Here is a 14,963-nt window from a genome sequence, read left to right as displayed (position 1 = left end):
CATCATTTTCAAGGTTCTTTAGTTTAGATTGAACAACTGAGGGTATAAACACACAGTCTAGCCTATTTGAGAGCTTTTTCCTGAGATCCTCAAGTACTTTACAAGCATCCAACATAACATGTTGCCCCTCTAATAACTGAATAACACTGTGAAAAATTGCTGCTTGAGTATGCACAAAATTCAACCACACCTCAGACAAGGGATCATCAAAGAACTGTTTGATTACAGTTGGACACCTGCTTTGTGATTCAAAATATGATTTCAGGGCCGGATACAACTTCAGTACTCGTTCAATGGAAGGTAACAAGGAAAGCCACCTTGTTCTACTGAAACCAAGAACTTTGGAATACCGGTACTCAATTTCGACAAAATCACAAAACTCAATCAAGGAGGCCTTGCGTACAGTGTAAATGTGAAAATATGAGTAGATTTTTTGCACTACACTTTGAACACAAACTGGAAGACAGTCCACAGCAGTTTGTATTGCATTGTTGACTATGTGAGCACTGCAACCAACACCAACAATCGATTTCTCAAGAGACTTTTGCACGATGGAATAAACATTTTTGGAACCTTTCCGAGATGAGCCACCGAAGTTAGTATTAGTGTTGTCTGCACAAAGTCCAACCACTTTACTTTCAAGATGAAAATCATTTAGCGTTTTCAGGACGAATGACGAAATAATGTCAGCAGTTTCCCCTACCTGTTTTTCAAAATCTAACAATTTTACCTGTACCCCCTTGTTGTAAATAAAATAGCGAACAAGAATGGGGAAAAGTTTGGTGGATTTATGATTTGAAGAGTCTGTGTAGACCGAGACATAGTTCACATTTTTCAAGTCCTTTTTCACTTCAGATATCGCAAATAGACTGATCACATTAGTGACAATAGCTTCACACTTTGTCTTAGCACACGAATATTTTGGTTTGAAACACTTCTGAAGCAGTTTAGACGTGCAGTCTGCCGAGCGAAATGTTTGGTTATGTTTAACAGTATGGAATGCAAAACTGCCTTCAGAAGCTGCCATTTTCCGTTCAGCTGACCCCAGTTCAGCTCCACGAAAGAAAGTAGTGAGAAATGAGCTGGATGCAGCAGCATTGTCAGCGAGTTTGAGCTTCTTAGTATCCAAATGTCGTACAATCTCGCTTTTCCCGCTGTTTGCTATTGAAAACAAAGGTGAACATTTGGTGCAGCGGACATCGCTTTTCGATTTATCTGGTACTATAAACGGGTAGAGAAACTGCAATTTGGCATTTAGTACACATTTACCTTTAACTTTCGGCATTATTACCACGGCTAGCTTAAACTACACTACCTGATCACCTCGATAATCACCAGTACCGTTGCCTACGTTATACTCAAAGCCGTGAAAGAGTTGTCACAACGCCAGTACCAGCTAGCAGCTCCTCAGTACACAACTACACTGCTCCAAACTGCTCTTCCCCTCGTGAAAGTAACGACCACAACGACAACCGGAAACAGGAGTGTTTATATTTGAAGCTGTAGCCATCTTAAATTAAATATTCGTTATTTTTCGTCCCCTTTCATTCGTTTAAAACATTAATAATTACATATACCATATTCTGCAAAAGCAATGAAACCATTTATAATGCAAAAATATTTCGCAGTATTTTCACAGGATATTTTATAAAAAGCAGGATATTTATACAATTTTCGAGCCTCTTCGTGGACCACAGGATAGGGTGTTAAAAAAAGGAGTATCCTGCGAAAAGCAGGACATCTGGTCACCCTATCCCCACCTGATAAGAAGAAATGAGGTTGTCAGGACTGAGATGAAATGGATGTAGAAGAATTGGGATGGATGACGGATATTTGAAGATAGCAGGGCCCTTTGGTTTTTTCATGTTTGTCCTTCGTCACCTTCTTAATTGTTCCTTCTTCTGATGCTCACCTGCATTGTGTTTATCCTATTCATGTTCCTATCTTTCTATATATGATTTGATTCAATGCCTGTTTGTTTGTTCCCATTAATTGCAAGGAAACTCTAATATTTAATTACAAAACTAGACACCCACAAGAACTTACCTAGGATCACAACCACAACATATATTACAGCCGACCACTCAGCTCTTGCTTGCCTCTTCCTAGGAAAGTTATCAGGGTATATAACCTCCCCTTCAATATTCTCTTGAACCACCTAGGTAAGAAAAAGACTTTCAAAATTAAATGATCAAGAAATTGGAAAGATAATACTGAAACAGACAATGATGAAAATCTCCATCAGTAATAATAATTCCAGGGGATTTGATGAATAGAGAATCTAAGTTGTGGGCTGACTACCTAATCATTTTCTTGGATTTAATTATAAAAACATACTAGAGATTTTCAGGCCCAGAATCAAAAGTTATTGTTCAAACGTCAATCATTGAGCAATATATTAATACGAATTTCTAGTTCTTGGTTTGGATTATTGTAGTCACATATTATTTTGTGAACCATGGGCAATGGCTGAATGGCCTAGTACCCCAATTGGTCCTTGAGAGTCAGGATACTAGTTACTATGGATGGAATGGGAGTGGCTTCTCAGACACATTCTGGGTCATTGCCCTCCTTGTGCTCAGCGACCTAGGACTATACAATCTACCAATGTTCCCTAACAGGTTAGAGGAGAGATTCTCTCTAGGACTATGTGTAAGTAGGGTAGCATCTTGCTTCACAGAATTTTTATCAAGCATGCTCAGAACATTTTTGTTTGCTTTTTTTCAAATTTTATTTTTACAATTTGCTTCAAGATGCAGCGACACAGATAGGTCTTATAGCGATGACAGGATAGGAAGGAAGCATCCATGGCCTTGATTAAGGCCCAGCATTTGCCTGGTATGAAAATGGGAAACCACGGAAAACCATCTTCAGGGTTGCCGACAGCGGAATTCAAACCCCAAACTGTATAGCCGCTCGCTCGGTCAGAATATTATACCAATCCTCAGACCTATGGGAGTAACAGAGTCCCACTTCCATCTGACAGGCGAGGAACTCCCTAAAAACAACTTAGCAAACAAAATGGATTTTGATAGGGAGGTATCAATATTAAATATGGAAGAAAGAAAGTAGTACTGGCTGAGTCAGTAAAGAGGATGCGTCTGTTTATGTTAGGAGTTAATCATATTCAGTTAAGGGGAGATAAAAAGGAAGAGATAGCAGATTATAAAGTGTTCTTAATAGGTGTTAAAATGTGAGGGCAGAGTGTGGGATGGGACTGTTCATCAGAAATACTACTGCACATAACATACCGGTAGTTTCTGATAGGCATGTAAATGAGTGAATGACATGGGTAGATGTGTAGCACTTGGAGGAATGTCTTGGGCTATTCACCATGTGAGGTTGCAGATGGGGATGAAGTTGATAAATTTTATGAAACACTGAGTGACATTGTAGTCAGGGTTAACAGCAAAGATAGAATAGTGCTAATGGGTAATTTTAGTGCAAGAGCTGGAAATAGAACTGATGGATATGAGTAGGTCATGGGTAAATGTGGGGAAAATATGGAAGTTAATAGGAAACCGAAGATTTACTGGATTTCTGTGTTAGTATGGGATTAGCAGTTGTGAATATATTCTACGAACATACAGCTATTCACCCATTGATGAAGGTGACACCTCTGAGGGTGACATGGACGAACAGGGTACAGAGTCAACCTATTCCAGAGGTTTGCACCAATGTGTTGATGTGCAACAGGACTATTTTGAAGGACTTTTGTGTTCAGTTTGTACATTGTAAAATAAAACAATACTGCACTCTATGTGCACATGTTTCGATTCCCCCTTGCTGTTAGTTCCTGTACCCCGATCTCGTTAATTGCTTGCTTTGAGATGCACAGTGTCTTGGCCTTCCAACACACATTGTAGATATCTTGTATTGCAGCAATAACTTACTGTGTAACACTAACGAACCAGTTTAATTTATAATGGTAATGAAACAAATAAACCCAGACCGTCCAGCGGCGTTTCCACTCTCCAAGACATAAGCAGCTCTATGGGAGGCATGTGCATAGTTCTTGAACTTGTAAGGAGTGTGCACATTTTCAACCTAGCATCAATAGCCAGTCTGAATCTCAGCTGTTAACATGGTGAGAAAGTCAGGTATAACTTACTGTATGTATCTGCGTCACCCCAAGTGATCTCGTAGCCTAATGGCTATCACTTCATAATGTGAGGTATGAAGATTCGAGTTCACATTATGCTGAATATTTTTATTTTCATAATTACCTGTTGTATTCATCTGGATGCCTCTTCGCATACATTCTTTTGTTGATAATGTATTTAATTGAAATATTTAATCACAATATTATTTCTACTAGGAAAATGATTTAGGCCTATATGTGTGCTACTTACTGAAAGTGATATTATGATTAATTCCAATCATCATTGAGAATGCATTTAGGACTGTCGCCCAGGTAGCAGATTCCCCATCAATTGTCTACCTAGTCCTCTCGTAAATGATTTCACAGAACTTGGAAATCTAAACATTTCCCTTGATATTCCATTCCCGAATTCCTCTTTCTATAAATGGATATTTACCCCAATTTGTTCTTTATCTTTATCTTCATAAAGTTATATATTAGAATGAACTAAATGAGGTCAAAGGGCTAGTTGCAAATAGAGGATTGTGGAGATACTTAAACAATTCACAAAGCCTGCAGATAGAATGCTCAAAGGCAATAATCCTATAAGGAAAATGTGTGTATTTATGTATATGGAAGCATGTAAAAAGAAAGTTAAGAACATCGGCGGGGAATGAAAATAAATTTGAATTTAAATTTAAAAGACAAAGAAAACCTGCATATCTTCCATTTTGAAGCAATCAACTTGACCACTTTACTAAGAGAATACTTTTCAAAACGCTGCCTTACATGACAGCTTATAAATGACATAAAATGTAAACATTAAAATCTTGAGATTTTAAGCCCAATTAGGTACTGATCTTGAACCTCATACATTAACCTCACGAAAGCTTGACGTAAATTATTGTCCATAGCTCTACAGACTCCCCTTATTAGGCTTGCTGGTGATTAATCAGCAGATGTATGCACAGGAAAATAAGAGAATCGAAATGAGCTTCATATATCTAATGATAGAGAGCACCTCAGTCAAAAGCTAGAAGTCACTGAAAATCAGTCTAGCCAACCCCGCGTATCAGTGTCTAGCTCCAGGTAGCCACCTAGCACTTACACTGAGGTGGTAGCACACAAGCCGAAGTACCAGCTGACTTACACCCCCGGATAGTTTACCTCCCGCTTAGCTGCCATCTAGTTTACCAGCAGATAGTTGAACCGACCCTAAGTGGTATATTATGATATACACTGAAGAAAATGGAAATTGCAACACCCAGAAGGAGTGGTGCTACATTGCTGCAATTGAACATGCAGGACGACCGTTCAGTTGTGATTCGATGATTACACTTTCAGGTCCCTCTGATCGCAAGTTTGGACAACAAACAATACAGGATGTGCCCACCACGAGCTGCAATACACTGATGAATTCGTCGAGGCATGGAGTCAATAAGGCCCTGGATCGCTTCCTGAGGAATTGTGGCCCATGCTTGCTGCACTGCACGGGTCAGCTGTTCCAGAGTTGTGGGTGGCTGAGGACGATTGGCCAGTTGTCGACCCATCATGTCCCACACATGCTCAACAGGACCTAGGTCCGGGGATCTGGCGGGCCATTCTAAGGTTGAGATGTCGTGGAGAGCTTCTCTGGAGATGCGTGCAGTGTGAACCCGGGCATTGTCCTGCTGAAACATCCCATTAGCAATGTTCGCCATCATAGGGACAACCATTGGATTGAGTACCCTATCAACATACTGTTGAGCAGTCGTAGTGCCCTCAACAAGCACTAATTGTGATTTCACATTAAAGCCAATAGCTCCCCAGACCATAATGCTTGGTGTTGGCCCTGTGTGGCTCTTGACAATAAGATCTGGGCGGCCCCTCTCCCCGGTACGTCGGCGCACATGATTCCGGCGATCACTGCGGGCAAGACAGAAGCGCGATTCATCACTAAAGGCGACCCTATGCCATTCGTCAACCCACATCGATCTTTCTCAACACCAGGCCAGCCTTACACGACGCTGTTGTGGGGTCAATGGAACACCTTCTGCAAGGACACAGGCTCGTAAGCCAGCTGCACGCAGGCGATTACCAACTGTTTGTTGTGTAACGTGGGGTGCCACAGCTGCTCAAATTTGTGCTGTTGTTGCATGGGGTTCCATCCGGGTCATCCAAATGATGCGGCGATCCTCTCTCACAGTTGTCTGTCATGCTGGGCCTGTGCCAGGTCTACAAGTGTGGGTACCTTCGTATGACCACTGCTGCCATACACGTTGTACCGTAGATGTCTGTCGGCCAACACGTGCAGCGACAGTCCTTAGCGATAATCCAGCCTCACACAGCCCAATTATCCGAGCCCTCTCAAACGGTGACAGTCGTTGATAGGGTGCTCTTCTCTGTCGTCGAGGCATGTTTGACGGGGAACACTTCACTGCACAGACTGCAAGTCAACTACGCTACACCAGAATCTGTATACTGGAGTTGATTCCTCCGCGACCAATCACGTGGGGAGACCTGTAGCAACAATCCAATGAGTCTGAAACTTTGATCGTTTACATACCTACATGGCATCGTTTCATATCTTGAAAATCAACAGAAATGACCAACGCCTTCATGGTGTTGCAATTTCCATTTTCTTAAGTGTAGATTTTTATTCCCATAGGGAAACTTGAAATATCTGTCCTGAATGAGCAAATTCATAACTCCAACTTAATTGGTCTGTCATTGGAAACTATAAATTTTTGAGACTACTACTACCACCACCACCACCACCACCCCTACTACTACTACTACTACTACTACTACTACTACTACTACTACTACTACTACTACTACTACTACTTATTATTATTATTATTATTATTATTATTATTATTATACCTGGTCATCCATATTTACAGTATAGAAATGCAGCTATAGCCTCCTCAAGCAGTGTTCTTGAATGCTCCCCAATGATCTGTAACAATAAAAATATCATGTTAACTTAGCTATTTCATCCCATTGCATTGGCAAATTACTTTTCCCAATGAGAGTTACTTTCTGATGTACTTTAACAAATTAAAATACGAGCTGACAATAACTACATACATTTATATAATTACAAAATAATATTTCAACTATCATTTGTTTTAATGCTTTGCTCCAGCTCAAAAGTCCAAGGTGTAAGATAAAAGAATTTGTCCAGTGGAGCGTTATCCGGAAATGTGCCCATAACACTGGCAGCATTTCCTCGCTGGATAGCAATTCCTATCTGCTGCCTCGGAATTCTGTTGAAGAGGAGTCTCCAGTGATTGCTGATAGTTGTTTGCCAATATCTGAAATCAGACTTTTAGCGAGAAGGTCCTTGCCAAGAATAAATAAAGATCCTGTATAATCTATGGCAAGTGAATGCTGTACAGCAGATGTGACAGCTTACGCTATGTAATTACTACCATTACAGTGTTTAATAAAGTCATTAAACTGGACCATAAGGCTGTAACACATCAGTAACTTTACGAAGCAAGAACTTTCGCTCTCCTTATGAATACAGAGTTGTAAGAGCCAGACGTTCAAGCAGGCAGTAGCTGTACAGAATTAGGCATGTTAGATGTACCTGTATAAGCTACAGGGAGCAGTGAGGGTTAGAAAATATTCACACCTGAACCAAACTAACTTTAAGAGGTGAACAGAATGAATTTCTCAGATATAACAGGTTAGGTTTTAAAAAGCAAGACAGAAAATTCATAAGCTGGAAACTTGAGGGAGACCACACGCCAGGTGACTACACTACAACCAGGTTACTGGTTAAATTCATTAAGAGGCACAGGATCCTCTGGAAATAGAGAACTACCAGCAACCAATAAACAGAACGGATAAACTAGTTAAGACCTGAATAGGTCCAGACACAGGGTCAACAAGTCACCCACACTGTTACCGGCTGACAGAATTCAATAATAACCAACACCTATCTGATAACCCCACGTTAAATAAATGACCTGGGTGAAATGACTCGTGACTGCCCAGCAACTCACTAACCCACACCAACCGTGAGACAGGGTAAAAATAGAATACTATTCTTGCCATAGGCAACCACCAGCCTCACAATCAGCACAGGCTAGTCATCGCGTAGCAGAAACACTAGTACCTTACCAACAACAGGTCCTAGATCACCAGATTAATTTGCCTACGGAAGGTATAATTTCCAATACCGTGTCAAGATATCACACCAATTAATAATATGGTCGACCCACCTTATTGAGTCATACCTTTTTTAAATTTTCATTTCTTACCCTCTAGGCATCCTTTACGAAGACTTTTCTGAAGTCTCAGATATTCTTCTAAGGAAGTTATAATAAACAGACATAATATTGCCACATAAGCACCAACTACGGACAAATTAATTGTGAATACTACCACATAATGCTGGACTCATTTAACCAAGTAACAGGTACATACTCTAGTCGTAGGGAATGGTTGCAACTATCTGGCTTAAGAGAGACATGATTCTTTAGCATGCTGTGGTGTTTGCAGCAAGGGAAACCTGTACGCACATTTGAGTTTAGAACTTGTAACATACAAGATCAGTTTCGAAGCAATAGCGCAGATTATTCCACTGGTACAGAGATACGAGACCTACTCTTTGTCGCCTAGAGTGGCTACATGGTACTAATCACAGCCAGCATGTGATTTTTCTGACAGATTCAGAGATCAAATCTATCTATGAGCTTTTCATTTTAATTTTTATACTCTTAAGGCATTCATGGTTAAGATTTAACTTATTAAGGTTTAACTTCCTTAATTCTCAAAAGTTACTTTTATATGGCAAACGGCTACAATGAATGAAGTAGACTTTATACGTAGGGCACGTGAAACAGCACAGCAAAGTGCGGGCAGATTCCACCACTTATGCTGCCGCAAGCAAGAATGACTCACCTCTACCGTACTCAGGTATGCATTAACGAAGGAGGTGGTCATTTTGAACATTTCCTTCATTAATTGAATGGCCATGCACAAAGCACCTTGCACCTCTGTTGGTAATAGCTTATTTTACCGCAAATAGCTCTTTTAGAGCTACTTAGAAATGAACGTAACATACCTGCAACATGAGAACTGATCATGATTTAGATTTGTCTTCAACAACGCGACTCACACAAACATTTAACAACGAAATAAAAAGTTTGTCCTAAATTGGACTCGAACCTCCGATAAACGAACACTGCTTTCCTCCTCTAACTCAAGCATGCTCAACTATCACAAGTTGTCATTTGCCAGCGTTATATCAACACTATTTCTAGTCATTCAGCCATCATATTCTCTGTACATGAAGTTTCTGTGATACAGAATTTTCACGATTCTTTACAATCATTACCTGTTACAAATTTCATATTTGGTCTGTATTGAAATGTACATCAATTTAAGATATTTTCAAAATTAGGTTGATCCTAATAAATTTTGATAATATCTTCAATTGATTTCTTTACAATCATTCGGTATTTTATTGTTAATGCTGATTTGACACAAATAAACGAATTATACAGAGCATAGCAAGACCAGACATCGCTGTGAGGAGCCAAGTCAATGTTTTTAGGTTAGGCTGTAATCTGCAGGCTGCCTAAAACTGAGTGAATAGGGGCAGCTGTACCACTTGGTATACTGTATATATCCAGGGTGTATCAGAACTATACCGACAAAAAACTCAGGGATGCTCTTCGTGTTATGTTAAGAACGATGGTGCAATCGGATTGGCGGAAAAATGTTTTCCTATCGAGAAAATGAGATTACTTTGCTACTTCCAGGTGCACGATTCAGTCTGACGAACTCGCCGTATTTGCTATGCCAGAGCACAAGCCGCTGCTTCAGATAAGAGAAGCGGGGGGAGGGAAAGTGGAGTGTATGATGGAGACAGAGATAATGCTCTGCACGTATGCACAAGTTTCCTCGTTCAACTCACACTCTCCTCACAATCTGTTCACTTACATGTGCTCATATTTTCTGTGGATTATTTACAGACTGAAGTGGAAGTGTGGTGTGATATTGCGTGGCTGATTTTGCAATGTAGCACACAGGAATGCAGCATATCAGTAGGCTCATTAATGTTGGTAATATTCAGAAATTTGGTCACTTTTATACCAACAGATTCATGTATTTTAAGAATGATTTTCAGACTTAAAGACCTCTTATGTATTACATAACTTAAGAAATTACCAAATGTATGGTAACCTGTCGGTTCCAGTTTTCCTTTCATGAAAGAATGATTTTGTATTTGTATTCTCCATCACATGAAGATTAATTATGTAATGATTATGACTGCTAAATGTAATTTAATGAAATGATGTTAATATACTCTACTATGATCACTAAATCTTTTGTGGAAATGTCTACACAATTGTACAGTATATTTGTAATTCTATAGATAATACGTAGAGAATAAGCCAAACCAAACCCCATGGTGCAACAGCCCCAAAGGGCCATGGCCTACCGAGTGACCGCTACTAAGCCCTTAGACTTGCAGATTACAAGGTATTGTGTCGTCACCATGATGAATCCACTCAGCCGTTATGCTTGGCTATCTAGACTGGGGCCGCCATTTCATCGTCAGATAGCTCCTCAACTGTAACCACGTAAGCTGAGTGGACCTCGAACCAGCACACAGATCCAGGTAAAATTCCCTGACCTGGCTGAAAATCAAAACCAGGGCCCCTGGGTAAGAGGCAGGCATGCTACTCCTATACTGCAGGGCTGGCTCAATAGCTAAAGTATAGCTACATAAATTTTAATATCAATTTTTTTTTTCAGCCTTGGTCGCCACAGATGCTGCGGCTGTGGATTTATATTTTTAAAAATATAATGTGTTGGAATAGAAAGTGTACCGTCAGTGCCATCACATTAGTACAGGGTCTTTATGCTTGGCAAGGACTTTCTCGCTCGACCTTGGCCGCCGATGACAGACCACTACCGGTTGCTGGCGCACGCAGTTTCCGGCACTTTCTGCAGTTGCTGGGAGCTAAGCTCCAGGATAGTAGGGTATTCAATGAAGCTACATACTGTATGTCGTATTGTATAGTGTTTTATCGTGATTATGTATACTGCTGTAATGTTATGTGAAATATTTGTTGCGTGAATGTGTATATCTGCACAATACTTACATTAAGTGCAGAAAATCGTGCGCTAGGACAAGACAAAAATTTTGAGCGAAATTTCCAGGGAGACCCATTCCTATCAATCGGACAGTAAAATAACTGGCCAAGAGATTCAAACGTACAGGTTCAGTAAACAATAAAAATAGACGTAAAAGTTGTTATCTCCTTACTGAAGCACGTTTGGTACGAGGATCATATTCATAAGTAAAAATCTGTGGCCCCCTCGTAGCCCAGATTTAATGGCATGTGATTTTTATTTCTGGGGAATGTTAAAAAATGTAGTTTATGGGAACAACCATCACACACTATAAACTTAAAGACAACAAATAAGCTGTAATTGCATCCATCAGTGCTGAAGAACTTGGGAGAGTAACCGAAAACTTCATTAAGAGATGCTGATTATGTTTGGCAGCACTTGGGGAACATTTTCAGCATAAACTGTAAAAATGGTGAGTAAAATGCATGATAAATTCATGATAATGATTTTGAGCATAAACTGTAAACATGGTGAGTAAAATGCATGATAATGATTTTGAGCACCATATTCTGCCGTACATACGCACGCAAGGTAGCCAGCAACTGAACCATCACTGGCGACCAAGGTTGAACGAGAAAGTCCTTGTCAAGCATAACGAAAGACCCTGTATTTTTCTTTTTAACACGTCGTGCATACTTGTGTTGATTTCATTCCTTTTCTTTTGGTGCTTTTCTTTTCTGTCTAGGCCTACTATTGACTCTGAGGTTGGCATTTAGTGTTAAAGAGGACTGAGAATGGAATTGATGTTCATTCAGGATGAATGTTCACTTTTATTTTTCCAATACTTCTTAACCTCAAATAGGGGAGTGCCCTTCTCACTCAAATTCTGATCACTTTCTTCCTAGATTCCCTTCCATGATACCTTTGGTGAATAAGTAACCAAGCCTCTTATTTCTGTGGTGGTGGTAGTGGTGATGATGATGATGATGATGATGATGATATTATGCCTTTGCTGGCAGAACCTAGTATTTTGTTACTTTCATTGATCTGTCTCAGCTTTATCCGTGGCTTTGACAAAATGAAAGTGACTGAGGTACGAGTGATGCTAGTACTGTAACGCCATTTCTTATGCAGCCAGTCCCTGCTATGAATGGTGTGATAATGTTGCTCACAGGGTCGGTTGTTCAGTGGACTTGGCAGACTGATATGTAATAGCAACTTCTGGCTCGGTGAGGAAAGCAACAGGAAACTACTGTACCTCACTCCTCATTTCCCTAATACGCCTCTTCAGTGATGCTTAGGCCATCTATGACAGCTGATGGCAGAGCTGTTGAGGATCCAACCAGCCTTCGAGCTGAGGACTAAACATACACATACAATACCTAATAATAATAATAATAATAATAATGATAATAATAATAATAGTATGTCCTCCTTCTGAGATTTCAAATACACTCCCAATGGAGGTGAGCTACATGTGCCATTTTAACCATATACAGTACCAGTCTTCCTCACATTCTTAAATTTCTGGCTGTACCGGGAATCGAGCCCGGGCCTCTGCGGACGGCAGCTAATAACGCTAACCATTACGCTACAGAGACGGAAATAATAATAATAATAATAATAATAATAATAATAATAATAATAATAATAATAATAATAATACGAGAAAAACAACTACCGGTATACAAATATTTCAGGGTAGGCCTAATGGGAGTAGGGTGGGGGAAGGATTACAACGGAAACGGGGGTCCCGTACATGGAATACGATTCAAATTGCCCGCGTACCTACGTGGAATAACGATTCGAATCACCCGTGTGTAGTTCTTCCTCAGCATCCATTACGAAGCGCTGGCGTGCAGCCTGGCTGGCGTTAAATAGGCTTTTTTTTTTTTTTTGCGTCGCACCGACACAGATAGGTCTTATGGCGACGATGGGACAGGGAAGGGCTAGGAGTGGGAAGGAAGCGGCCGTGGTCTTAATTAAGGTACAGCTCCAGCATTTGCCTGGTGTGAAAATGGGAAATATTTTCACACCAGGCAAATGCCGGGGCTGTACCTTAATTAAGGCCACGGCCGCTTCCTTCCAACTCCTAGGCCTTTCCTATCCCATCGTCGCCATAAGACCTATCTGTGTCGGTGCGACGTAAAGCCCCTATCAAAAAAAATGGGAAACCACGGAAAACCATCTTCAGGTCTGCCGTCAGTGGGGTTCGAACCTACTATCTCCCGAATACTGGATACTGGCCGCACTTGAGCGACTGCAGCTATCGAGCTCGGTAAATAGGCCTAGAATTCTAACATAACGTGGAGTGACACTTTTTATACAAAATTATTTGCTCTGGGTTCTCTTCGTGTACGGTATTAATAAATGTTAATAACTGTCGAGATAAGAGTCTGCCCACATTTGGTCATTGGCTGCATTAAATAGGCTACCAGTATTTCGAAAACATTACTGTACCCACCACCATAAAAAAGTAAGCCTACCTACCTGCTGTATTTCAACCAACAGAATTCACTCCGTAAATCTTCCGGCATGTGTCCATTTCAAAGATCACTCAACTAAATTAGATACCGGTATTTATTTTATTTAGAAATGCATTTATTTCTACTTCCTCCATTCGGAGGCTGCCAAAAAGACATCAGGCAGCACAATCCAAAGCAAAGATCCAAAGAAGATTAGTCGTTAATACGTAATCCCAACATATAATTGCAACAAAAAGAGAATATGCACGAAGTCTCCAATGAGAAACTAAACAAGACTTAATTTGTTTTAAAATTATAAAATACCAAAGTTCGCTGGGCATAACAAAATAGATTTAATCTAAGCTGGTATTGTGAATATTTGTCTCACAAACTGGATAACGTAGTACCTGCTCCCTGTCCTTGACACCTTTCAGCAAGTATGAAGTAGGCTACAGTACACTCGATCTACTGTATAACTCGACACAACCTCCCTTTGGTCTTACTCGTGATCTTCGCATCGCACATGCCTTTACTTTCGCAGCGTTGCCAAACCAAAGATACTTGACCTGACCGTGAGTGAGGAGCAGACATGTCGTGTGGAGGAGATTCAGGCACGCTGGGGTTCCCCTTGTATGCGTGATGCATCTTACAGATGATAAAGTGAGCACGCGATGGAAAGTTGTTATATCGACAACCGTTTGTAATGACTGAACGCTGTTCTATCGCACACAATAAAAATATGACACATCTACGATATGACATTGGAGAAGACTGGGGACAAAGGATACGGTATTGCAATATATTTATCGGCATGGACAAGGTTCATTCAAATTGTTAGCAGCACCTTACTTTTACAGCGGAGTGTTCCTAGGCAAATAATAATAATAATAATAATAATAATAATAATAATTAGAGCTGTCGATCGATTAAAAATTTGATCGGTTAATCGAAAGCCTTTAATAGATTAGTCGAATTTTAATCGGGTTCGCACAGTATCCTTGATAGCTTTATTTAAACTTAATAAATTGTAGAATACCGGGCGAGTTGGCCGTGCGGTTAGGAGCGCACAGCTGTGAGCTTGCATCCGGGAGATAGTGGGTTCGAGCCCCACTGTCGGCAGCCCTGAAGATGGTTTTCCGTAGTTTCCCATTTTCATATAATTAAGGCCACGGCCGCTTCCTTCCCATTCCTAGGCCTTTCCTGTCCCATCATTGCGCCATAAGATATATCTGTGGCGGTGCGACGTAAAGCAACTAGCAAAAAAATGTAGAATGTGCAGTACAGGCGATTATGGGGCGGGGGGGAGATATGCCCTCCCCCCCCCCCCCAAACTTTTT

At 40.5% G+C, this 14,963-nt stretch overlaps 1 protein-coding gene across 1 annotated transcript in view; it reads right to left on the bottom strand.

Annotated features, from left to right (window-relative positions):
- Positions 1-13,728, bottom strand: part of LOC136877321 (stimulator of interferon genes protein homolog) — a 95,599-nt gene extending 81,871 nt beyond the window's left edge. Inside the window, exons 1-3 of the mRNA XM_067151264.2 lie at positions 13,652-13,728; positions 6,947-7,022; positions 2,047-2,158 (exon numbers count right to left, since the gene is read on the bottom strand). Coding sequence (XP_067007365.2) covers positions 2,047-2,158; positions 6,947-6,958 — 124 coding nt within the window. The 5' untranslated portion in view covers positions 6,959-7,022; positions 13,652-13,728. The remainder of the gene's footprint in view (positions 1-2,046; positions 2,159-6,946; positions 7,023-13,651) is intronic.
- Positions 13,729-14,963: the final 1,235 nt, after the last annotated feature.

Source organism: Anabrus simplex, chromosome 7 (genome assembly GCF_040414725.1).
Source record: "Anabrus simplex isolate iqAnaSimp1 chromosome 7, ASM4041472v1, whole genome shotgun sequence".
Lineage (NCBI taxonomy): Eukaryota > Metazoa > Arthropoda > Insecta > Orthoptera > Tettigoniidae > Anabrus > Anabrus simplex.
This window is presented reverse-complemented; position numbering and strand designations above follow the sequence as displayed.